Source organism: Mus musculus, chromosome 11 (assembly GCF_000001635.26).
Source record: "Mus musculus strain C57BL/6J chromosome 11, GRCm38.p6 C57BL/6J".
Lineage (NCBI taxonomy): Eukaryota > Metazoa > Chordata > Mammalia > Rodentia > Muridae > Mus > Mus musculus.
Window position 1 is genome coordinate 120,558,737 of NC_000077.6, and position 24,152 is coordinate 120,582,888.

The 24,152-nt window shown below is 50.9% G+C and overlaps 2 protein-coding genes across 3 annotated transcripts; both read right to left on the reverse strand.

Moving 5' to 3' along the window:
- Positions 1-1,561: 1,561 nt before the first annotated feature.
- Positions 1,562-14,517, reverse strand: P4hb (prolyl 4-hydroxylase, beta polypeptide). The gene is made up of 11 exons (NM_011032.3): positions 13,921-14,517; positions 12,785-12,991; positions 9,438-9,571; positions 9,182-9,319; positions 5,080-5,184; positions 4,867-4,992; positions 4,469-4,669; positions 3,919-4,039; positions 3,628-3,809; positions 3,425-3,511; positions 1,562-2,524 (listed from the first exon to the last, which is right to left on the reverse strand). Exons 1-11 carry the CDS (start codon positions 14,069-14,071, stop codon positions 2,447-2,449), a joined length of 1,530 nt encoding a protein of 509 aa, NP_035162.1. The 5' UTR covers positions 14,072-14,517; the 3' UTR covers positions 1,562-2,446.
- A 4,845-nt stretch (positions 14,518-19,362) lies between these two features.
- On the reverse strand, positions 19,363-22,888 carry Arhgdia (Rho GDP dissociation inhibitor (GDI) alpha). Of its 2 annotated transcripts, none has more exons than NM_133796.8 (6): positions 22,786-22,888; positions 21,446-21,657; positions 21,231-21,314; positions 20,932-21,008; positions 20,780-20,843; positions 19,363-20,694 (listed from the first exon to the last, which is right to left on the reverse strand). In NM_133796.8, exons 2-6 carry the CDS (start codon positions 21,633-21,635, stop codon positions 20,495-20,497), a joined length of 615 nt encoding a protein of 204 aa, NP_598557.3. In that variant the 5' UTR covers positions 21,636-21,657; positions 22,786-22,888; the 3' UTR covers positions 19,363-20,494. The 2 variants fall into 2 exon arrangements, with proteins under 2 accessions (NP_598557.3, NP_001350354.1); NM_001363425.1 differs by lacking the exon at positions 22,786-22,888 and adding an exon at positions 22,254-22,511.
- Between the last annotated feature and the right edge of the window lie 1,264 nt (positions 22,889-24,152).

Sequence of the window (24,152 nt, forward strand, 5' to 3'; positions counted from 1 at the left end):
TATGTAACAACGCAATTTACAAAATGCCAATACAAAATTTTAGAGCCCAATGATGATAAAGCTTTAACCCAATTATTCTAACTTTTTTTTTTTTAAGTTTTTTGAGACAGGGTTTCTCTGTATAGCCCTGGCTGTCCTGGAACTCACTCTGAAGACCAGGATGGTCTCAAACTCAGAAACCCGCCTGCCTCTGCCTCCCGAGTGCTGGGATTAGAGGCGTGTGCCACCATGCCTGGCACAGCAAACACTGTTAACCAGAGCTTTTTTTTTTTTTTAAAGGACTTATTATTCTAAGTACACTGTAGCTGTCTTCAGATGCACCAGAAGAGGGCGTCAGATATCATCACAGATGGTTGTAAGCCACCATGTGGTTGCTGGGATTTGAACTCAGGACCTTCGGAAGAACAGTTGGTGCTCTTAACCACTGAACCATCTCTGCAGCCCAACCAGAGCGTTTAAAAACAAAACAAAAATAGTGTGGCACAAGCCTTTAATCCTGACACTGGAGGCAGAGGCAGGTGGATCTTTGAGGACAGATCAAGTCCCAGGACAGCCAGTCACACAGAAACCATCTTCAAGAACAAACAGAAAAACAAGGTGAGGGTTTTTTGTGCATCCCAGGTTAGCCTCAAATTGAAAACAATCATCTTGCCTCGCCCTCCCCAGTGTGAAGACCACAAGCTTGCTTCATCATGCAGGCCTAGCAGAAGATTGATAACAATTGAAAATTGGTAAAATTGATAATTGGGGGGAGAAGCTATTTAAGCTGTGAACTTGCACAGTCAATGACCTCGGATTCCCAAGCTTTCTGCCATTTTCTAAGCACTGTGATCATAAACATGTGCGAGCATCCCTGCTGGAATATTCTAACATATGCTTCGATGTAGCCCAGAGTGGTTTTAAACACCCTGAAATGTGGATGAGGACGACCCTGCACATCTGACCCTGTTGTCTCCATATGCAAAGCTAACGTGTGTGTGCTGCTACTGGAGCCAAACTCAGGGCTTCATACATATTTGGCAAACACTCTACCAACCATCTTCATCCACAGCTTCAGAAATGTCTTACTTTTTTTTGTTTGTTTTTTTGAGACAGGGTTTCTCTGTGTATCCCTGGCTATCCTGGAACTCACTCTGTAGACCAGGCTGGCCTTGAACTCAGAAATCTGCCTGTCTCTGCCTCCCAAGTGCTGATTAAAGGCGTTCGCTACCACCGCCTGGCAGAAATATCTTACTTTTAACACCTTTTTTTTTTTTTTCTTGGGGAGTTGCATTCCTGATCTCTGGAGGGTACCTTTTTTTTTTTCCCGAGACACTGTGTAGCCCTGGCTATCCTGGAACTCACTCTGTAGATCAGGCTGGCCTCTGCCCCCCAAGTGGTGGGATTAAAGGTGTCACCACCACCTGGCAAGGATACACCTTCTTGAGGCTCAATCCTGAATTTAAAGTTATTGTGAATGTAAGGTTATTGTATGACAGCATGCATGACAGATGCCCGCTATCCCTTTTGGTGGCAGAATTTCAGCTCAGCTCCCTTAGCTCAAAATAAAGCAGCAGTGACAATGGGTAGTAAAATTTCAACTTTATTTAGCCAATGTGTTCAATTCCAATATTATGGTAGAAATGCCTGAAGAATGGGCATTTCATTCAGCCCCAGTGTCCTTGGCTGACTCCCAATCTGGGAATCAAGGGTCCCAGTTCTGCCTCACACAGGCCACAGGCCATGCTGGAAAAGAATCCAGCAGCCACAGAGTAATGTGCCCATAGCCGGCTGGTCGGTAGTCCTGGCTTGAGGAGAGTGAGAGCTGTCCAGACCTGGCCTGAGCCTGGCAGCAAGCCACACTGTCTCTTTTCCACACACGGGGATGGGGACCCACCCTCTTGACAGGATGCATAGATCCCCAGGTTAAATGCAAACTACAAAGCCATGCTACCATGGCAACACTAGGACAAGGTGGAGAGTGACCACAGACCCAGAGCCACACTTCCTACCCAGGGCAGGAAGAAGGCTCAGGGAGGTCTGCCATGGTGAAACAAGTAGCTGGACATGAAGACATGTCTAAAAGATGAAATGCCTCACAGATGAAATGCGAAGTGGTAGCATAAACCTCTCTAACAGGAAAGACATTACCAGTGTGAGGAGATCCCCAAACATTTTAGCAAGCACATGGGACAAATTCCACATACAAAAAAGTACACCACCAATTAAAACAAAAGGTAGCCCTTCAAGAGGGGCTGACCTGGACAGAGATCCCTTTCCAAAATTGAAAAGCAAAAGAAGAGACAGGTCTAAGTGTACGTGTGTCAGATGAGTGTGGCTTCAGAAAGATTCCCTGGGTTCTGATGGCGCTCCCTCCTGGGGTGAGGCTCAGGCTCCGGAGATGTGGGCTGCTGGGAGCGTGGCCCACCGAGGTTTTGGGTTCAGGCGCCCAGATCTGGCTTCTGCACTACAGTTCATCCTTCACAGCTTTCTGATCGTCGTCTTCCTCCATGTCTGGCTCTAAAGCTTCTTCTAGGTCGAGGTCCTGGATGAAGGAAGGGGCAGTTAAAGGAACAAAGCTACACTCTGGCTGTCCTCAGTGAAACCAGCACTCGCTGATCACCAAGGACCTGGCCACCATCACCAGCAGTGGCCTGGTTGTGTATAAGGCAAGACACGGCATGTCTTCCAGTCAGGAACCCCAGCCAACCAGGAATGGTGCTAGGAACCTGCAGAGCCCCAGCCCAGGCAGGGACAACAGGCCCAGCACAAGCTGCAGCACAGCAGCCGTTGGTTACTTTGCCAGGCTGTGTGTGGAGTGCAGAGTACTGCATATGGACAGAAGGCAGCACTTACTCTACTCCCCAATAGGTCCCTTGGGGCCAGTATACCTCTCACTTCAACAGGATTTCTAGGTGGACCTCAAGCTCCACCCTATCAAATCCTGATCTGCCTTCTGCTTCCTCCATATCAGCAACATCAAGGTTAACAGTCATAAGCAAGCCGAGCTTCCTAGGTATAGATCTACTGAGTGGGAGGCAGCCTATGTCTACTCTCTAGTCTAGTAACTAGTGTGTGGTATCCACAGAGCAAACAACAGACAATTGGCTAGAAGTTTAAGTACACAATAACAGGAATCAGCTGTGCAGTGCTGGCGTACAACTTTGATTCCAGCATTCAGGAGGCAGAGGAGGGTGGATCTCTCAGTTTGAGGCAATCCTAATCTGCAGAGTGAATTCTAGGACAGCAGGGTTAGAGAAGGCTATAGGACGGCTTTGAAAGGCACCTTTAACATCCCTGCTGTCTAAGTGGTAACCATCGAGCACTTCTTTCAAACCAAAGGCAAAGTCTAGGGTCACAGCTGTGCCTGTTACATGGCCACCAAAGTCCAAGTCAAAGCCTGAGCTAGGACCTCCCACATGGACCCAGAGGTGGCCACACTCACCTCATCGTCCCCTGCTCCATCCTGGCCACCACTCTCCAAGAATTTCTTAAAACCGTCCAGTGTCCGCTCGCCGTTGTAATCAATGACCTGCAGGAAGGGAAGTGAAGAGGGTTGAACTGGGCCTAGCATAGATCAGCACCTGCCGTATAGCAGGAGTGTCTGAAGAACTGTTTGCCCACCAGCCCATAGGGTGGAAAACACACCGTTCTGTCTGCACTTGCTGGGAAGAACTTCAGTGTGGGAAAGCTATGTACTTTGACAGCTTCCACCTCATTGGCTGTTGAGTCCATCTTAGCAATGATGATATTCTCATGATCCTTGTATGTCTCTCCCAGTTTATCCCAAATGGGGGCTAGCTGCTTGCAGTGACCACACCAAGGGGCATCTGAAAGAGAGCAGTGCTGCGAGCCCGTCCTGGACAGAGCCACCACCGACGTTTGAGGTTGCCAGCCCCCTTATGGAGCCAAGCTGGGAACCCAGAGATCCTCACTTACAGAATTCAACAAACACGTTCTTTTTCTCATCAAAAGCGACCTCTTCAAAGTTCGCCCCAACCAGTACTTTTACCGGCTGTTTGTCCCAGTCTTCAGGCACTTCTTGGCTCATCAGGTGGGGCTAAAGTGGAGAGAGGGAAAGTACAGTCAGGTACAACATTGCCCCACACTCCAACTCCGGAAGAGCTGAGACACACTGCCCTCCAGAAACCAGAGCTGATGTTGCCAGGAATCTGTTAAGAGAAGGCTAAGTCTTCAAGGCTGACCAACTAAAATGCAGATCAAGTGTCCTAGTGGCTTTGAAGCTACCTTGGTGCATGGCTAGGCTAGTACACCAGGAGGGAGTCTGTCTATGGTTCCCTCGCCTTGACCTTGGTATATGACAAGAACGGCGTCCTCAAACCATCAGAGGAACCATGCTAAGGAACGTGCGCTGTCATCTTCAGCGTTTGAAAGAGGTACTATAGGAAGCCCAAGGCCCGGGATCCCTCGGGTGGAACCTCCTTTGCAAGCTTAACGGTGTTACCACAATTCAGGTCCAACTACACACCTTGATCTTGCCCTCTAAGAAGCGGTGGCAAAACTCTGTGATTTTCTCAGCCGTCAGCTCATCTGACTCTGGTTTGTACTTGGTCATCTCTTCCTCTAGGGTAATAAGCCGCACAGCGGGACACTCCTCCTTCTTCAGGCCAAAGAACTCAAGTATGCGCTGGTTATCAGTGTGGTCGCTATCGATGAAGATAAATAGGATCTTGGGGGAGAAAAGACACATTTAGACAAATTCTGGCCATATGCTCACACCCTTGAAACAGCTCTTAAGTCTGGGGCTGCTTAATTAGAGTAACAAGTATTTGCTAGCCAACAGGGCTGGCCCTAGTGGGTAGCACTACAGAGGACCAGCAGACTGCTAGCCCCTGTAAAAGAACCCGGTGTCCTGAGGTAGCTCACCTTGCCCTTGAAGCCCTCGGCTGCTCTCTTGAAGCTGCTCAGCTTGCCGTCATAGTCAGATACACTCTTGGGCAGGAACAGCAGAATGTGTGTCTTGATCTCACCTCCAAAAATCTTCGGAGCTGTCTGTGGAACAGGAAGCAATACTGCATCTGTCTTCTGCTATACACCCAGTGTCCCAGCCCCCCCCACTCTACCTCAGGGCCCCCCCACCTGTTCAGTGAACTCGATGACCAAAGGCAGCTGATTGTGCTTGATGAAGTCTAGAAGCTTCTCCTTGGTGATCTCACCCTCAAAGTTGTTGCGGCCTTCATCAAACTACGGACAGAAAGGGGGCTGTGAGCTTTGCATGTCCCCCAACAGCCTAAGCTGGATACACCCTGCCCACAAGCCAGTGGCAGGTTCACACCCCATGTCTGGTGGCTCATGGTCCTTCTGCTGCTCTGACTGAACTGCACAGGCATGAACTAATGTCGTCTCTGCCAGGCCAAGGCAGCAGACATCACTACAGAGGCTTCATGCTCTTACAGAATGGAGCAGGAATCTCCAGAGCTAAATGCTGAGAGGGTAGGTACTTGTTTCAAAAAATAGTGGTTCACTAGGGATAAGGCTGGAGTCAGGGCAACAATGAAGAGAGGGATCCAGACCTCTCAGGCTATCTGCTAGATAAAGAAAAACAAAGAGGCTGGAGATGGCTCCATGGTTAAGAGCACTGGCTGCTCTTCTAGAGGACCTGAGTTTGAGAGCAGCCTGGTCTACAAAATGAGTTCCAGGACAGCCAGAGTTACACAGAGAAACCCTGTCTCAAAGAACCAAAAAAAAAAAAAAAAAAAAACCAACCAAACAAAAAAAACCACAAAAAAACAAATAAAGCTGGCTGCTGACAATTCATAACACTGCAAATACAACTAGTTGTTACACTGTATGGTTTAGGCAATGACAAGGGGTAAAAGCCTGCTCCTGTTAGATACAGGTATAACTGTTGTTTTCCAATCTCACCATGCATGGAACCCTGGCTGGTCTCAGAGACCTACCACTGCATGCCCAGTTTTTGGTTTGTTTGTTGAAACAGGGTCTTAACCTGTATTCCAATCTGACCTCGAACTTGTGATCCTCCTGCCTCAGCATGTTGAATGCTAGGATTACAGACAAGTACTATCAAACCCAGCTTATTCCAAATACTTCTGAGCCAAGATACTTGGATGCAAGGATGTGGGCACTGACTGCTCATCTTTCTCATTGGCCATCTTCTCCTATACCTCTCCAGGTCAGGAGGAAAAAGGAAGCAGAGAGTATGCACTGCTCTTCCAGGAGCACGGTGATGCTCTCAGCACCACAGCACGCAGTTCACAGTTGCCTACCACTCCAGTTCCAGGGGATCTAATCCATACAACAGACACACAAATACACGCACAAGTAAAAACCATTTTAAAAGGGGGGTAGGTGGGTGGGAGGAGCACAGCAATACTCATTTTAAACACTCATAGCAGGTCACAGCCAGGAATGTGAATAGCCAGGCTGAGCCCGCTGTGCTCTTAAATTCCGACTGAGCCTATAGGGTACTGGCTTCTACACCATCTTTCCCTCGCCAGCCACAATGGATACCGAATGGAATGTACTGCGTGCTATCTGGAAGATACAAGTAAGGAGGGTGCCCTCAAATACTATCTCCAGGTGTGATGCTGAGTCAGCATCACCACCCACGAGGTTCCTCCTTCTATAGAACAATGTTCCTGTGCCTCCCTCCCGCCTCCCACTGGAGGGCAGCGTGCGAAACTGACCATCTGGTTTGGCCTGCTATCCTCTTGACAACATCACACAGTATTCCTTCAGTCTACTATGAGAAAACAGCTCTTGCTCAGTGGGGGCTGCTGCAAAGAGGCCTGGTTTGAAGATCTCACCCAGATGCCATAACTTCTCTAGAACTAGTAGCCCCACCAGGTCATGACAGACAATATGCAAGTGGCCCTGGCTGGCTTCCTTGGTTCTTCAGCTCTGTCCTCAATCCAGGTTGCATGTCATCCTTCAGGCAAAACACAAAGCAAGTAGCAACTGACTTCACCCCACAGCTGGCTGGCTTGCCTCACGGGGGAACCTATCTGGCCCTACTAGTCTGCCTCAGAGAGTTCCCTGAGGTAGAGAGGAAAACCCAGCTCATTCAGTGGGTAGAGCTAATATCCCAAAGAAGGGAACAGAAGGAAACCAGACTTGGCCAGAGAGTAAGTCTATAACGCAAAACAAACAAACCCCAAACCACTGAGTGTCTTTGTATACTCAGGAGAGGAAGATCAGAAATTCAAGGGTGGCAGTCTCAGCTATAGAGTTAAAAACTAGCCCAGGCTACACAACATCCTGCCTAGAAAAAAATAAAAAATAAAAAAAGGGTGTGTGTGTGTGCCTCAGTGATGAAAAGGACTGGATGCTTTTACAGAGGACCACAGGACCTATATCGCAGATCATAACTGTCCAGACCCAGGGTGTCTAATGTCCCTCTTGTGGCCTCTGCAGGCATCAGGCATACATACAGTTCACCAGACACATGGGCAAAATACTCAAATGTATATATTATTAGAATAATTTATCTTTAAAAAGATGAAAAACCACCCAAGAACCAAACAACGACCCACCCTTCCCAAATACACAGTCTAAACAGCAGATCTGCACCTAAAGGCAAGAGCAATCAAGTTTTTTCTTCCTTCTTTCTTTTTTTTTTTTGAGACAAGGTTTCTTTATAGCTCTTACACCTGCTTCTGGAACTAAAGGTGTGTTGTGTGATCACATGCCTGGCTTGAATGAAAATTTCTAAAACCCGAAAAGAGCTTTTGCTGTGTCAAGACTTCACCCAGAGTTTTCTCATACCTCGCATCAGACAAGATACTGTAAAGTTTCTGGACAAATGTACCGAGACATCTAATAATGTAGCGATTCTGCTCTCATTAGGTCCTCTGCTGGGTGAAGACAGCAGACAGAAGCACTGACGTGAGCTGAGGGGGGGTTGTTGCTCCCCTGCCCCTGCAGATGTCCAAACTATTCTTCTCCTTCAAATTCATTCAACCTCAAACTGGTGAAACCTTTTCAGACAGACACAGACATATAGACACACACACACACATAGAACAATGTCAACAGACAGACACACACATATACACATACACGTAGAACAATGTCAGATGCTAGGCTAACATGGCTCCAGACCAATCAGACCCTCTCAGCTATGCTTCATCTGTCCTCACCAGTCCACTACACAACCTACCTGGCTGACATGAGAGTCTCCTATCTTTTTGGCTTTTTGTTAGTTTTTTTTGAGACAGGGTTTCTCTGTGTACTCCTCCCTGACTAGTGCTGGATCTAGTGCTATACATGAGGCTGGCCTCCAACTCAGAGATCTGCTTGCCTCTGCCTGGGAGATGGGATTAAAGTCATGCACTACCACTGCCCAGACTGAATCCCCACGTTGGTACAGCTGGACTGCAAAACCACGGATAGGTATCACCCTGGCTCTCGGGACAAAAGACAAAGCAGCCCTCGGCCCCCTCAGCAACACTAGAGTCTGCTTAGTCCCTGAGACAGGAATACATAGCAAGGACACACACTGTCTACAGAAGAGTGACAATAGGACTGGAATTTACAGGTGTTTAGGTAGGAGACCTGCGGGGAATAAGGGTGGGAGTCAGCACAGGGGTCACACATCCAAAGATTCTAGAGCTCTTGTCTGGGCTGAGGAAAAAGCCTAGTCTCTTGGCACTGTGGAAATAATACCACTAGACTAGGAACTTAAAAGTGGAGAGATGGCTCAGTGGTAAAGAGTGATAGCTCAGCTGATCCCAGTTCAATCCCCCATATCTACAGAGGAGCTCACAACTGTCTGTTTTAACTCCAGTTCCAGGGGATCTGGCACCCCCACAAATGCACATAAAATTAAAAAAAAAAAGTTTAAGGTCAGGTATGTGGCTCAGATCAGTAATTTCAGCACTTGAGAGATGGAGGCAGGAGACCTACCATGAACTGAAGGCCACCCTGGGCTATACAGTGAATTCAAGGCCAGCCAGAGCTACAGTGTAAGACTCTTATCTTGCCATAACAACCACCTTGTATTGTTCAGGAGACCCAGTATGTCGGTGGTCAAGAAAGCTGTTCCAAAGGCCACAGTGTGAAGTGGTTGCCATAGCACAACTCCAAAATGATGTAGCAGAGATCCTTGATCACCATCCACCCCATCAGCCCACTTGGTCCTTCCCAATATGAGCAGGCAACACCACCCCCTGCAGACCAATATCTGACCTGCCCTGGGCACAGCTGCCCAAGGGGCACTCACCTTCTTAAAGAGGACCACCCCATCTTTGTCCAGCTGGTACTTGGAGAACACACCACTGTTGGACGTGATTCCAAAAGGTATGTCATCAATAGCCTCTGCTGCCAGCAAGAACTGCTTGGCAGAGTCTGACTCTACGTCCTAGAATAGGAAGGGAAAAACAGAGGTGGCCAACCCTGAGCAGTGCTCCTGAAAAACAGCAGGGCCCCTCCCTCTGTGCGGACAGTAGACAGAGAAAATGGAATTCTTAAAGCTCTACCTTGAAGAAACCGATGACCGTCACTTCGCTTGAGTCCACCAAGGACTCTGCAGCTGCAGTGTCAGACAGGGTTGTAGCTGCTGGGCCCGTGCGTTTCTTCAGCCAGTTGACAATGTCATCAGCTTCCCTGCCAGCTATACCCCAAACAAATGCAAGTTCCTGTGAAACAGGGTATCACCCATCCTGCCGCTGCATCCCTCTTCTGAGCTGTGCCCGTGAGGCTCAGGATAGGTCAGCCTATTACTAGAGCAAAATATTCTCCTATAGAGAACTGGCTACAGCCTCTGGATTCCAGAAGAGGACACCGTGGTACTCACCGGAGGAAAGACTGCACACATCTGAAAATATGTCCTGCTGACTAAGCATTTCTCCTCAATCTGTTCGCATTCCCATATTTCCTTGAACACTCTTGTTCAGGTATTCCTACAGTACTCACACAAGAGGCTACACCCCTAGAGATGTGGGGTTAGCCAACCTCAGTGCTAGCTCTGCTGCCCCAAAACAGGATTGACTTGACTCTGACACCTCCGGTGGGCCAGGTGTTCCTGTCTGGAACTTGCCCTACCCACTTCCCAGATGGATATGAACTGGAAAAATATTGTGTGCTTGAGTGCTAGTCAAAGCAGACACGGTGAGAAAGAGAGCCTGCTCCCTCCTTAAGGGAGAGGCTGACAGAAGACGCCCTCCTCCTGGACTGTGCCTTTTGGACTAATCAAGGCACGTCTAACATTAGATTTACCAGTACTCTACAGCTTAGTGCCAACAAGAAGCTGAGCTGCCAGATTCCAAACAAGACACAGCTCACTCAGAGAACCCAGAGCCTCGCTGAACATCAAAGTAACTGTGGTCATTAAAAACATTTGTTTTGGGGGCTGGAGATGGCTTAGCGGTTAAGAGCACTGACTGCTCTTCCAGAGGTTCTGAGTTCAATTCCCAGCAACCACGTGGTGGCTCACAACCATCCTTAATGAGATCTGAAGACAGCTACAGTGTACTTACATATAATAAATAAAAAAATCTTTAAAAAAAATTTTTTTTTTCTTTTTTGTGTAACCCGGACTGTCCTGAAGCTTGGTATGTGGTCTCAAACTCAGATCCGCCTGCCTCCTGAGTTTCTGGGGTTAAAAAAGTGTGCCACGGGGCTGGTGAGATGGCTCAGTGGGTAAGAGCACCCGACTGCTCTTCTGAAGGTCCAGAGTTCAAATCCCAGCAACCACATGGTGGCTCATAACCATCCGTAACGAGATCTGATGCCCTCTTCTGGTATATCTGAAGACAGCTACAGTGTACTTACATATAATAATAAATAAATCTTTATTAAAAAAAAAAAAAAGTGTGCCACTACTACTGACTAAGAAAAAAACCTGCTTTTTTTTCCTTTAAATTTTTGACTGGTGCCGGGCAGTGGTGGCACACGCCTTTAATCCCAGCACTTGGGGGCTGGTGAGATGGCTCAGTGGGTAAGAGCACCCGACTGCTCTTCCAAAGGTCCAGAGTTCAAATCCCAGCAACCACATGGTGACTCACAACCATCCGTAATGAGATCTGATGCCCTCTTCTGGTGTGTCTGAAGACAGCTACAGTGTACTTACATATAATAAATAATGAATAAATCTTTAAAAAAAAATCCCAGCACTTGGGAGGCAGAGGCAGGCAGATTTCTGAGTTCAAGGCCAGCCTGTTCTACAGAGTGAGTTTCAGGACAGCCAGGGCTACACAGAGAAACCCTTCTCGAAAAACCAAAATAAATAAATAAATAAATTTTCCACTGGGGACAGGGGGCCGGAGAGATGGCTCAATAGCTTAAGAACACTTGCTACTCTTCTAAAAGGACCTGGGTCTGGTTGCCAGCACCTACCTTAGGTGACCCACAACTGCCTGTAAGTTCTAGGAGATCCAACATACTCTTCTGGAAGAATGCACAAGATAAACAAGTATACACTATGCTTCAGGTGTGCGCATGCACACATACACAAACCCAGATTAAACACAACACCACCGTACCCAGTTTATAAAGTGGTAGTGACTGTAATTGCGTCTTCATGTTAGGCAAGTGCTCTGCCGATCAAACTGCGTGCTTTTCAGATGAGGTCTTACTCTGCAGACCCAGGTGGCTGAGACCCACACCAGGATGGCCTCACACTTGGACGATGCTCACACCTCTGTTTCCCAGCTGCTGCTCACAAGCGAGCCAGTACAGCAAGGTCTGGGCAAAGAGCCTTGGTGGTTTTTGTTTTTGTTTTTCGAGACAGGGTTTCTCTGCATAGCTCTGGCTGTCCTGGAGCTCACTTTGTAGACCAGGCTGGCCTCGAACTCAGAAATACGCCTGCCTCTGCCTCCCCAATGCTGGGATTAAAGGCGTGCGCCACAACGCCCGACTTGTTTTTGTTTTTAATTTAATTGACAGGGTTTTCTGTGTAGCTTTGGCTGTTTTGAAAGTTGATCTGTAGAGCAGTAGAGCAGGCTGGCCTCGAGAGTTCTGCCTGCTTCTGCCTCCCAAGTAATGGGACTAAGGGTGTGTGCCACCACTGCCTGGTGGACAGGAACTTTCTACTCCAATAGTGAAGTCATATTAAAAAGGACCACAGATAGCCTAGGAAGGTGACTAGAGTGGCACACTACTGCTCTCAAGGGGAGATATATAGATACTTTATATGACATATGTGAGTGTGTATGTCTGCATGAGTATATGTATGTATGTATCTCTATATACCAGGCTAGCCTCAAACTAAAGAGATCCACCAGCCTCTACCCCCAAACGGGAGGATTAAAGGTCTGTGCCACCGCCTCCAGCTGAAGCCCAAGTCTTTTGCTTGTAGTAACTAACTGAATTGCCTATATCAAGGTCCAGGCTCCACAAAAATTCCTTTAGCGGTGGCTGGGTGATCCACCTGGATTTGCATTTAGTCACCAACAACTAGAATGCTGTAACTATGAAAGGTTCCCAAAGGTACAAATGCAGTGAGAATCATGAATACCTGGCCTGGTACTGACACCCTGTGAGTGACAGCTACAAAGCGTCACCCAAGTGTCACGCCTACACTATCTGGAAGCACTGCATTCCTGGAAGCACCAATAGTTCAAAGCCCCGTGTGTTGAGCAAAGCACTTGCCTCCTCCTCCTCATTGGTCAATCACCAGATAACTCAGCCAGCAGGCTACTCAGGTCATCACAGATGTGACACTTCCTGTGAAGTACTCCAAAGGAGGAACTTTCCCCAGCTCCCACATGCAAGAGTTGATATAGAACCCACTTGAGAACAGGGCCTCTCCCTGCCTTTTTTCCCCCACCTGTGGGTTTGCTCCCAAAGCCTACACAGTTATTAAAGGGCAGTTCTAGGGTCACACCTGTATATTCCTTTGGGGAGGCTGTGTCTCCATTCTTGAAGAACTTGATTGTGGGGTAGCCACGGACACCATACTGCTGAGCCAGGTCAGACTCTTCTGTGGCATCCACCTTTGCTAGTCGAATCTCAGAGCCTTCTGCCTTCAGTTTTGCGGCAGCTTTGGCATACTCGGGAGCCAGAGCTTTGCAGTGGCCACACCACGGGGCATCTGTAAAAGAAACCAGGACATTGGAAGGTAGTCCTCTATCCAGGTCTATTTCTTCCCTTTGTACTTCCTTTCATAAAAACCTTATCAGCATACCAAGATAACCCCTCTTAATGCAGTCAAGAGACTGCACTGATAGCTGGTGCTCTTGGGCAATATGAGGACAGAGGCCACGAGTGACAAACCAACCCCAATCCCTACTTTGCCCTGTGACCACCAGCACTGTAAAATCATCCTTGACTTGTAACTTCGTACTGCCCCCAGCAATCAGGGTCAGTGTATACCTGGGGTTTACCACTCAGAATCTAGGAAAAGTTAAAAGGTTGCTGGGCCAGCACTATATGTAGCAAGTACGTGTCCAGATGCCTATCCAAAGCTGTTCTTTCTACTATGGGAATGTGACAATCTGTCAAGGCAACCTGGCAGCTGTGTTGGAGCTCACACACTTGTAAGCAGAAGTAAAGGCTTAGATCTGGCTTGCTTCCCGGTATACGGCAAGTTACAGGTAGGGTGGGCATAGTAAAGAGCGTTTGATCTACTCTATCGGAACTGCTAACTGCTCACACAGCCCACTCTGTTTTTCCCAGCTAACAGAAGGTTCTGGCCATGTGGACGTCGTGCACAAAGATACCTTCTTGATTCTCAATCCCGCAGTCCCCCTCAATGAGCTCTGACTACAACGACTTCTACTTTGGGTAGGAAGGATGCTCTTGGGACAACTGGAAGCAGAGAAGCTTACAGTAGGTGCTACCCGCGAGGTGCAGCTCTGGACCGGCCAGTCCGTGTTCCGTGGGGCAAGCTGAGGGCTACGGGCCACCGTACTCAAGAGGGGCCGGCCGCGCAGGACAGTGCTGGGTGCCGCAGAGGGCGGCCCGGAGGAGTCCGTGGACAAGGGGCCCTTCCCCCCCCGCCCAGGCCCACGGCGCACTCACAGAACTCCACCAGCAGGTACTTGTGCGCCGCCAGCGCCTCCTCGAAGTTGCTCTTCTTCAACACCAGGACGTTGTCCTCCTCCTCCAGGGCGTCGGCGCCCACCCTAGCCGCCCAGGCCAGGGCTAGGCACAGCAAAGCACGGCTCAGCATGTCGGACGTCTGCAGCGGGCGGGGCAGTTGGGTTGGCGCCGCCGGGACAGCCAAGGCGACGAGAGCGCGCGTCGGTCCAGACCTCGCCTTTATAAATCCTGGGCCGGGGACGCGCCCACGCCTCCCCCTCGCTGCGCGCGTCAGCCGCCGTGCGCATGCGCCCCGCCGCGCCCTCCGATTGGCCAAGGAGCTGAGAGACCCGCCCTCGCCGTGCGGGGACTGGACACCCACTCAAGGCTGGGCCACCAAGTCGACAAAGACCCGGAGGCCTTTCGGTTCTTGCCTGGGATTGGCCACGGCGCGCGCGCGCGCGCACAAACCCAATGTCCCCCAGCGTCTGATTCGCTGGCGAAAGCCAACTTTCTCTTTCTGGACTTCTGACTGGCGACTTTTCCCACGCCTTCCACACGTCTGGAATGGCTGCGGCTTTCCGCTGCCCGGCCTCGTGGCTCCTGATTGGTGGAGAGATGCGCGTACCCAGCCCGATTCTCCGTCGAACGTGGCAGTGGGCGGAGTCCCGGACCCCTGGGCGGGGCTACGCTTGCGCCTCCGAAGCCCCTCGTGTTGCATTCTGACTGGACCGCGTTTCCGTACTGGCACCGCCCCCAAGTCTCCTCAAGGAAGCCAGGGACGCCACTTCCGGTGCGCGTGCGGCTCGTGCGGTCCCTGCCCAGGTCTTGGGTGACGGACCCTAGTTTCGGGGTCGGTGTTCTGTGCTTTTCTCGGCTGCGGTAGCTGCCAGGCGTGTCCCCACGCCGCGGGCACGTTTCTCGGGCGCCCCGTGGTCGTCCGAGGCTCCTGTCCACCATTCGGAATTCGGTGCCCGAGACCTCTGCGGAAGCTGCTGGGGAAGTGGAGAAAGCAGTCCGTGCCGTCCGCTTTATACTGACCACATGTTGAAATGGCTCTTGAGTTCGTTGGGCTGAATAATAAAAAGGTTTGGCTTCTGTGAATCAGCCTTTCCATTACGTACGAGAGTCACATTTTGTCTCGGTTGGACTTCCTTTTCCAGAATCATCTTCTACTTTGTGTCTCTATCCCTTAGTGACTTGGAACTCATTGTACACAGGCTGGCCTGGAACCCGAGGAAATACTTAAAAGATCTGCACCGGCCCACTGGGTGCTGTAGTTACAGCTGTGAGCAGTCCCTGTCCGTGTTCGGTCCATCTTTCTCTTTCTTTACTGCTCCCCGGCTGTCAACCGACCTGCTCTCCACGCCCAGCCCGGGAGCTCACTCCTAGAAGCATCTTCTTTTTTCACTTCCCACTACGAAAACTATCCTGATTGTCAAGGGTCATTAGAAAAGGCAAACACCCAAATATTAAGTATATAGATTGACTAGTACTACACTGCTCTCAGAAATGGATAAAAAACAAGAAATATGGCATATGGTTTTGTATTTTGATAGTTTTTTTTTTTTTAATTGTTTTTAGTTTTTCAAGACAGTGTTTTCCTGTATAGCCCTGGAACTCGATAGACACCAACCTGGCCTTGGACTCAGAGATCCATTTACCTCTGCCTCCTCAGAGTGCTGGCATCAAAGATGTGTGCCATCACTGCCTGGCAGTAGCTTCTTTAGCAACGTTGTCAATAAGGACATGCATGTATTACCTTTCCTACTAGAAACTCCTCTTATCTAGTGTGAGTTTCTTCCCTTGAAGACCAAGTCCTTTGTGCCCCAACCCATTCAGTGTAGGCAGAGAGGGAGTCAGATCCTGGTCGGAGCTCACTGGGAAACCTTCGAGTATATACGGGATGACTTTGCAGGCCTAGGAGAGCTATGAATGAATTTGCCCTGGAAGAGTACCTAATCTAGCAGCAGCTTGGCTAGGTGCTTGGTTTTTTCTCTGCCTATCTTTAGTGCCTGTACACATTCCTGACTTGGGTACAATAGAAATAGCTTCATATATGATGCTGCTATCTCCCAGTGATTTTTTTAGCTGCCTTGAGCTGTTCTAGAAACCATTATTTGGAACTAGAGACAAAAGAGCGGGCCACTGGTGGCACACCTTTAATCCCAGTATTCAGGAGGTAGAGGCAGTTGGATCTGTGTGTGGCCACCCTGGTCTACAAAGCAAGTTCTAGGACAGCCAGGGTTACACAGAAACCCTGTCTCAAAAAGTGAAAAAAGAGAAGAATGTTCGCTGGTATGGCAGTGTTCCCTTGTAATCCCAGTATTTGAGAGAGGCAGGTGGATTAGCTCTTTCTGTCTTGTTTTTGTGTCTCCCCTGTCCCCCTTCTTTAGCCCTATATATTTTTTTGAAACTCACTATGTAGACTAGCCTGGCCTCTCGAACTTTGAGCAATTGTACTGCCTCTGCCTCCTAAATGACTGGAATTACAGGTATAGTAAAATATACCAGGAGCTGAAGGACAACATGGGCTACTTGAGACCTTGTCTCAAAAAAAAAAAAAAAAAAAAAAAAAAAAGTTTCAGGATTTTGGTAATTAAATGCTAGGCGTGGGATGTTTTGTCTATGGAAGGGAAAAGAACAGGGCAGGGGAGGGAGTTGAGTGTGATAGTTTAAAGACAACTTGCCTTCAGGACCAGGGCTGAGTCTCAGTTTGCCTCTGGGCTCTGTGTCAGACACAGAATGGATAAAGCTCTCAATGCAGGCAGCTGCCATATCCACATAACAGAGTAGGGCTGCTGACGTTGTAGGAACAGAGGGGCAGCTGTGACACTCTCCTGATGATCACAGGATCTTAGACTAAAGAATGTCTTCAAATGTCTACTATCAGGGCTGGAGAGATGACTCAGTGGTTAAGAGCACTGACTGCTCTTCCAGAGGTTCTGAGTTCAATTCCCAGCAGCCACATGGTGTTTCACAACCATCTGAAATGGAATTCAGTGCCTTCTTCTGGTGTGTCTGAAGACTACTACAGTGTACTCATAAATAAAATAAATCTTAAGCCATGCGTGGTGGCTCAGCACTTGGGAGGCAGAGGCAGGTGGATTTCTGAGTTCGAGGCCTGCCTGGTCTACAAAGTGAGTTCCAGGACAGCCAGAGCTATACAGAGAAACCCTGTCTTGAAAAAACAAAAATAAATAAAAAAATCTTAAAAAAAAAAAAAAAAGTCTGCTATCTCTGCACTGGCTTCTACCAGGCAATCAACCACTGGAAAGAAGTCAGAGAGAGGCCTAAAATTCTTGGGCCCTCTGGGTTTGTTGAGTGGCCAGATAATATATGGGTAGTAATATAAGGGTAGTATGTCCCAACCTGAGAATGCAGGTCAGATCACCTGAACATCTACAAGCCCTTGAGGGCCCAGCTGATGACTTAGTTCTGTTTCCCAAGGCCTCTCTTACTTCTTCTAAGAGCAGCTGCCATTGCTGAAAAGAGGTGTTAGTTTGGACAACCTAGTATCAAGGTCCTGTAAGACCCACACTGAGTATTACACATTTTCTGGGCCATTGGAAATGCATTGAAATATCCTTCAGGCAGGAGTCTTACTCAGAGAAGATGCTCATCAACTATAGGTTGAGTTATTGGAGGTTTTGACTATTCCTAAGAGTTCTCAGAACCAAGCAACTCCCTTTTGGAGGGACACACCTGGCAGGGTGTCCAGTAGGGTGGACAGCAGATTGACTCCAAGACTGATTGACCTGGAGGGTGAACTGAAAGAGCTGATGACAGCCAAGCGGGAAGCAGAATGGTGTCCACGGCTATGGGGATGGTAGCTTTGGTTGGTACAGGATTGTGCTGGGCAGAGAAGGGTCTTGTAAATCACAATAGCAGATGTTTACACAGCATGGAAGCTGACTGCTCATCAACTGGTACTACCTACAGCCCATCACTTTCCTCAGGAGAGGAGGCCTGTCTATAGGTGTCTGAAGAGCCAAGAAGCTAGGCAATTCCTGGGAGTCCTAGTCAGAGAGGAGCTGCTGTGGAGAATGCCTGGCTCCTGAGGGCCTTGCAACAGCTCTCCACAGAGGCAGGTTAGGGGGCGTGAGATTGGGAGGATCTGGTTAGACTTGGGACCTAGGAAACACATCATGCACTTTGAGGCCACTCTGAGTTAACCTGCACTGGGAGGAGCCAGAGCAAAGTCCTAGCTGTTGGCAGTAGGCTTGTACACTTGGAACTTAGGGTCTGAGTTCACACACTTAGCTGCCTAGGACAAACTCAGAGCTGTAAGATTAAGTATCTTGGTCCAAAGAGAGCTTCAGAAGCCCTTATTTGATAAACAGCATCGCTGAGAGCATCTAATAAACACTTTAAGGATGAGCTAGGAGACTGGTTGGCTCTGCAGTTTGGAGAAAAGGCTTCACCCTGCTCAGGCCCCGACTGCTGGGGCCAGGAAGAGTTCTGGGTAAGGATTGGATCAACAATTTGGCTGCCTAGTACAAGGAGCTGCTATTATCAGGTTAGTGTCCCACAGAAGGTTGGTTCTGGGGTCCGCCAGTCTTTGGCTCCGATGGATCTAGTAAAAATGGCGGACATGGCCCAATTTATGGTCAGCTGTCAGCAACAAGACAAAAAGGTATCTTTTGGCCCCCTGCAATAAAGGTTCATCACACTATTCACCACTGGTGGACCCCAAGGCAAGATTGGCAGGGCTCCAGCAAAGTAGCCGATTACTACTCGCTACACAACTGGTACACCCACTTTCCTGAACAGCTTCATCAGAGGGTGGTTTTCCAAAGCTAGCATAAGGCTGAAAAGGGAAGTTTTTAGACTGACTCCTGTAAAGGCAGGATGGGGTTTTGAGGTTACTAGGTACCTTTGGTTGTGCTGAAGACAGACAAGTAATCCTGCCTCCCTGTGGTCACTACAGAGAGCTACACAAGAGCCCTGTTAAGGCTTAGTGGCTTTTCAGGGTTCTGCTACAAGCTTCATGGTTCAGTGGTCCTGCCCTTTCTCCCTAGGTTCGTGGGTGCTCTAGAGAGCACAGTACTGGAGATGTGCAGAGGCTCGGTTTCCTGTTCCAACTAGCCTCACTAACAGGCATAGGGAACTCTCTCACCAGGTCGACCTACACATGCAAGTTGTTCAGAGCCAGATCAGTTTGATCTTCCAGCAGGGCTCCATACTGAGGGCAAGTCCCAGCCAGGGGAAATTTAGATATGCTGACTCAGGCAATCCCTCTATGCCCAGGGCCAGCACTGTGACCCATGGGCCTGGGGTTTGTTCTATATTCACATCTCCACAGGAAGCCAGGAGCAAAGACAAAACAGGGCTGTTAGCAGCAGACAACCTTGTAGCCAGGACATCTGATCTGAGGGACATCCACCCTCCACTGGATTCTTACCATTCCCTACAAAACCCCAACACAAGCTGCACAGACCACACAATCCCAGACTCCTTCAGGGGTGTTTATTTCCCAGTCAGAAGAGAAGCAGGGACAGGCTCCTCTGCCTGTTGAGGCTGGGCCTGGCAGACACCACACAGGGACTGGGGATAGGGAGGGGAGGCACAGGAGACAGCTCCCAACTGTGTGAACTTGGTCCCACATTTGTCCTGGCTGGGTCCAGGGAGGGTCGGCCCAGGGATGGTGGCACCAAGAACCAGGGCAGAGGCATCAGGCCAGCTGGCCCAAATGGAGGCAATAAATACTGACAGGCCAGGCACGAGGTTCAGGCCACGTGGCCCAGGTGAGACAAGTAAGGCTCGGCTGGCTTTGTCCCTCAGGGGCTCTCTGTGGGGACAGGGGCTCCGAGTACTGCCTACAAGGGACAGAGAAGGCAGAGGAATGAGGCACCCTACCCTGCCTCCTAGATGGGGCTGGAGGCATCGAGTTTTGGCAATTGACCCTCCCCTAGCTACTGGAGCCACCCCCAACCCTGGCCACGGGGAGGGGAAGAGCTGGCCAGGCTCGCAGGAAGCAACAGCAGCGCACCCCAGGCCTCCCTTGGGTGGGTCACTGGGATGGGGATGGCAGACGAGGCGAGGACAGGGAGAGCACATGCTCATGCAGACAGGGAGTTAAGAGTTAGCGACGGCCCCCAGCACACGTTCCACATGTTAAGGCATCATGGTTAGACAGTGACTGACAGTGATGGATGACCTGGCCAGGGAGTGGTGGGACTAGAGGACAGATAGCCCAGCCCTTCCCCATGCTGCGACAGAGACAAGGTGGGCTGGACAACCCTGACAGTGTTCTGTTCCATTCTAGAAGCCAGGGCCTGAGGAAGGGAAGACAGAGGGAACCTGGAGGGACACAGCAGATTGGAGGCCTGGGCTGGAACCCCTCCCCCACTGCACAGGCAGAAGCAGCAATGTGACACTGGAGACCACAGGGGCCTGCGGGCAGGAGGTGGAGGAGGGGCAGACAGGAGAGCTGACTGCCTGAGTGGACTAGGGAGGAATGACGGGTGAGGGAGGTCCTGTCAGCACTTTGGTTTGGGGTAGGTAGGGGGTTAGGGTGGGGCATGTCGGTCCTTCTGTCTGTCCGTCGCCCTGCCCGTCTCCCAGCTGGAGCTCAGTCCTTCCACTCCTTTTTGATGGTGAGATTCCACTCCCAGGACAGGTGGTCAGTCTTGTCGTCATCTGTGAAGCGCGACTTGATGTTGTAACTGCCCCGAGCAAGCATGCCTTTGGGAGCCTCCTCCATGGGTGTCAGGAACTCATACTCCTCGGCCCTCGGCCCATAGCTCCCGACCATGTAGTCAGTCTTGTCAACTGAGGGACAGGAGAGGCAGGATTACTGGTGCTGCACGCCCCTCCCAGGCCCAATGGCTCCCCACTCTATGGCCCGCCCACTCACTTTTGACCCCTTTCCTGTATGTGTGTTGGATGTACTTCATGCCGGACACGATCTCTCTGTTCACCTGTGGGGACACAGAGCCAGGGTCAGCTGCCTTCCCAGGCTTGCCCCTCTGCCCCTTGTTTCCAGGCCTCTCAAAGCCCCCACCTTACCCGGAAAGAGATTTTTATCCGGTACTCCACACCTTCCTTCAAGACAAACGACTGTTTCTTGAAGCTCTCCAGATCACCTGTATTGAGGAGGAGTCTCCGCTGACTGCTTGCTTGAAGGGCTCTCCACCCTGCTACATTCACTCTCCCCAGCCCCTTCCCTGACACAAAGCAGAGCTTCGGCAAGCCCCTAGCTGCACTTCCCCTCTTCTCCACCAGAGGGCATCAGTGCAGAAAATTATTTTTAGGGGTAGAGGCAAGATGCCAGCTGGCCCCACCCAGGGATTCTAATACCCACTCACCTGTCAGGTCCAGTTCCAGAGGGCCTGGGGCAGTGCTGCATACCAAGGTCAGTCGAGTCACAATGACATTGGGGACGTTGGGGTCTGCAGAGTGAGAGTTAAGAGTCAGAGTCCCATCCCTTAAGATTTTTCTTTTTAAACTCACTCCTTGGAAGAGTGGTCTGGAAAGAGACTGGGCACAGGTTTAGATGACATCCTTCCTCCAAGCCACCTACCTGCAGAGACAGCTACTCGGCCCAGCAGGGCCTCCTTGTACTTTCGGAGGCTTTCATCGTCCTTGTCCAGTTCCTGGATCTCCTGGATGCTCTTCTGGGCTGGAGGCTTGTAGTTCACAGAGTGCTCATCTTCCTCATTCTCTGCAGCTATCTGCGCAAGCTGCTCAGCAGTGGGTTCCTGTTCTGCCATGCTTACCTCTAGCTTGGGACACCTGTGGGCGGGGCATGAGCAGGACTGTGACAGCCTGGAGGCATTCCACCCTAGGCAGACCCTGACACCTGCAGGACACCTGACTGGAACTTTGAGAGGATGCTGCCACTGCCCTACGCAGAGGCCCATTTGAGAGGACTAGAACCCCAAGCAACGAAATGGGACCACAGCCTGTTCCTCAGAGAAGCAAAACACCTTTCCTCCCCACTAAGAATAAGCCTCCAGACCGAACTGAACTGGCAGACGCAACACTAAATCCCTGGGGTCCTGTTGCTGTCCCTAGCTGCCCAGGCTCTCATCTTACTGGGTTGGGTCATGGAGGTAAGTTCTCCGACAGGGAGATGCTCTGTATGTTAGCCACGTGCAGGACAAGGGTCTGTTTGTTCGTCCCTTCCAATGGAATACTGTCCTAAGCTCAACTATGTGATGACCGCTTAAATCCCAAGAGCCCAAAGGGGATCCTAAATACGCAGGTCTGTCCTCTCTAGTGAGGGTCTGCGTATGCAACTTGGGAGCTAGTGCACCGCTTGCAAATAAATCTCAGGAGCCTGTTTCTGGGCCCTGACCCTAAACCTTTAGTGGCGGTGAGGAACCAACCAGGACGGAAGCGCCTAGATGCCTTTCAGTTCCGCAGATTCCCAAACGTCTCTCGGAAACCCACTGTGATGCCTACAGGCAATGCGCAGCGGTCCCGGGAAGAGCCCGGCCGTTGTCCCTCTGAGAGGTGTCCGCCAAGGAAACACATAAAGCGGCGGTCCGAAACCCGGAGGCTACAGACAACCCCACCCGACGCCAAGCGTGGCCGCCGGCGACAGCATCAGGGCGCGGCCCGCACTTCCGTAGAGCCCGCAATCCGAGCGGGGCGGGGCCGCGCGGCGGGAGCCCCGGGCCAGGCCCCGCGCCGGACCCCGCCCGCGAGGCCGAGGAAGGGGGTCCCCTGGTAGCAGGCGCGCAGGCCCGGGGGGCCGCGGCCCCTCCGGCAGGACCTGCGCTGCCGCCCTGGCCCGCCCCGCCCGCCCGCCCGGGTGACCGCGCCCCGCCCGCGAGCGCCGCAGTCGCCCGCGACGCCGCACAAAGCCAACCCACTCCCCTCCCGCACTGCACCGCGCTGCGCCACGCGCCCACTCACCGGAGGCTCGACCGCCGCTCTCGCGCTCCCTCCCGCACCAAATGACGAACGTCGTCCGCCGCCCGCCGCTCGGACGGTCACTTCCGGGGTCACAAGACTTCCGCTCTCGCGGGCGGGGTCGCCTTGCGCATGCGCCGCCAGGGGGCGCGGGTCGGCGCCGTCGCCATTTTGCTGCGGGCCTCGTGGGCGCGTCCCGCGTGGGCCGGCGCCCTCGCGCCTTCTGCCGAATGCCGGGTGCGAGGGTTTGTGGGACACGAGAGCCGGCTCTTCCAGAGCAGCGTCGCGCGGCCATTCTGTGGCTCCCAGGGTTCCCTGATTGCCGTGCCTGGCCCTTGTCCCATTGTCCTCAGAGTCAACAGAACCACAGTCCTCACCGACCGCAGTGCCCTGTAGCTGTGCTGCCTGGCGCATTGCTCTGGGGACTGCGTGCCCCCCGAGCCCCCGTATGTTAGAAGTTGTATGGTTTTGCTGTGAGGAGCGGTTTTCCTTGGAACGGGCTGCCTGCCTATCTTGAACCTCATCCCTGAGACGCGCCCGCCTCTGCCTCCAGGATGCTGAGATTGAAGGCGTGCACCATCACCGCCAGGCGTGTTTCACGACGCTGAGGATGGAGCCTCCTTAGTGGAGGGCCTGGCTGGGGGGGTTCCCGGTCGTGTGCTTGTGCCAGCCACTCCAGTTCCTCCTGAGGAGTCTCAGTTCCTGCTACTCCGTGAGGGCACTCCATGTTGGCTTCTTCTGAGTGTAGCCTCAGACTGAGGGGAGGCAGGAATTTAAGGGGCACTACGGGGACTTCTATAGCTTAATCCCACAAAAGCCATCGCTTCTGGCCTGCTCTGTTGGCCACACCTGCCCCTGTGGTATCCAGGAAACAGCTGTTGGCTCCGGAGAGTCATCAAACTTAAAAGATGAGGAATCCAATGGCCTCCACTCTCCATCTTCAGTTGTGGCCCAGTTATTTTACACAAGCACGCATACCCTCTGGCTATACATCAATCTGAAGCAAACCAAGTGTTCTTTCAAGCTCATTTATTTTTATCTCTAAGGAAGATGGATTTGCAATATCATTACCCTACATCCAGGTAGCTGCTCTTCTATGCAGAACTATTCTAAAACAAAAAGCCACGTGACTATCCCCACTCTTACTGTATGATGAATTTGGCTGGCCTTCCACCTACACACAGGTGTGCCCAACGAAGTGTGTCAAGCTGGCTTTTCAGGAGGCTCATGGTCCTCCAACTGGATGAGCCTGGTTTATTGAGCTCTGTGCCACCCACAATTCCCTGGTTTGACGCTCAAAGTACAAATCTTCCAAAGCTGCGTTTTTATGTTTATGCATATCAATATTTTGAAGTAGTCTCTGAACCACT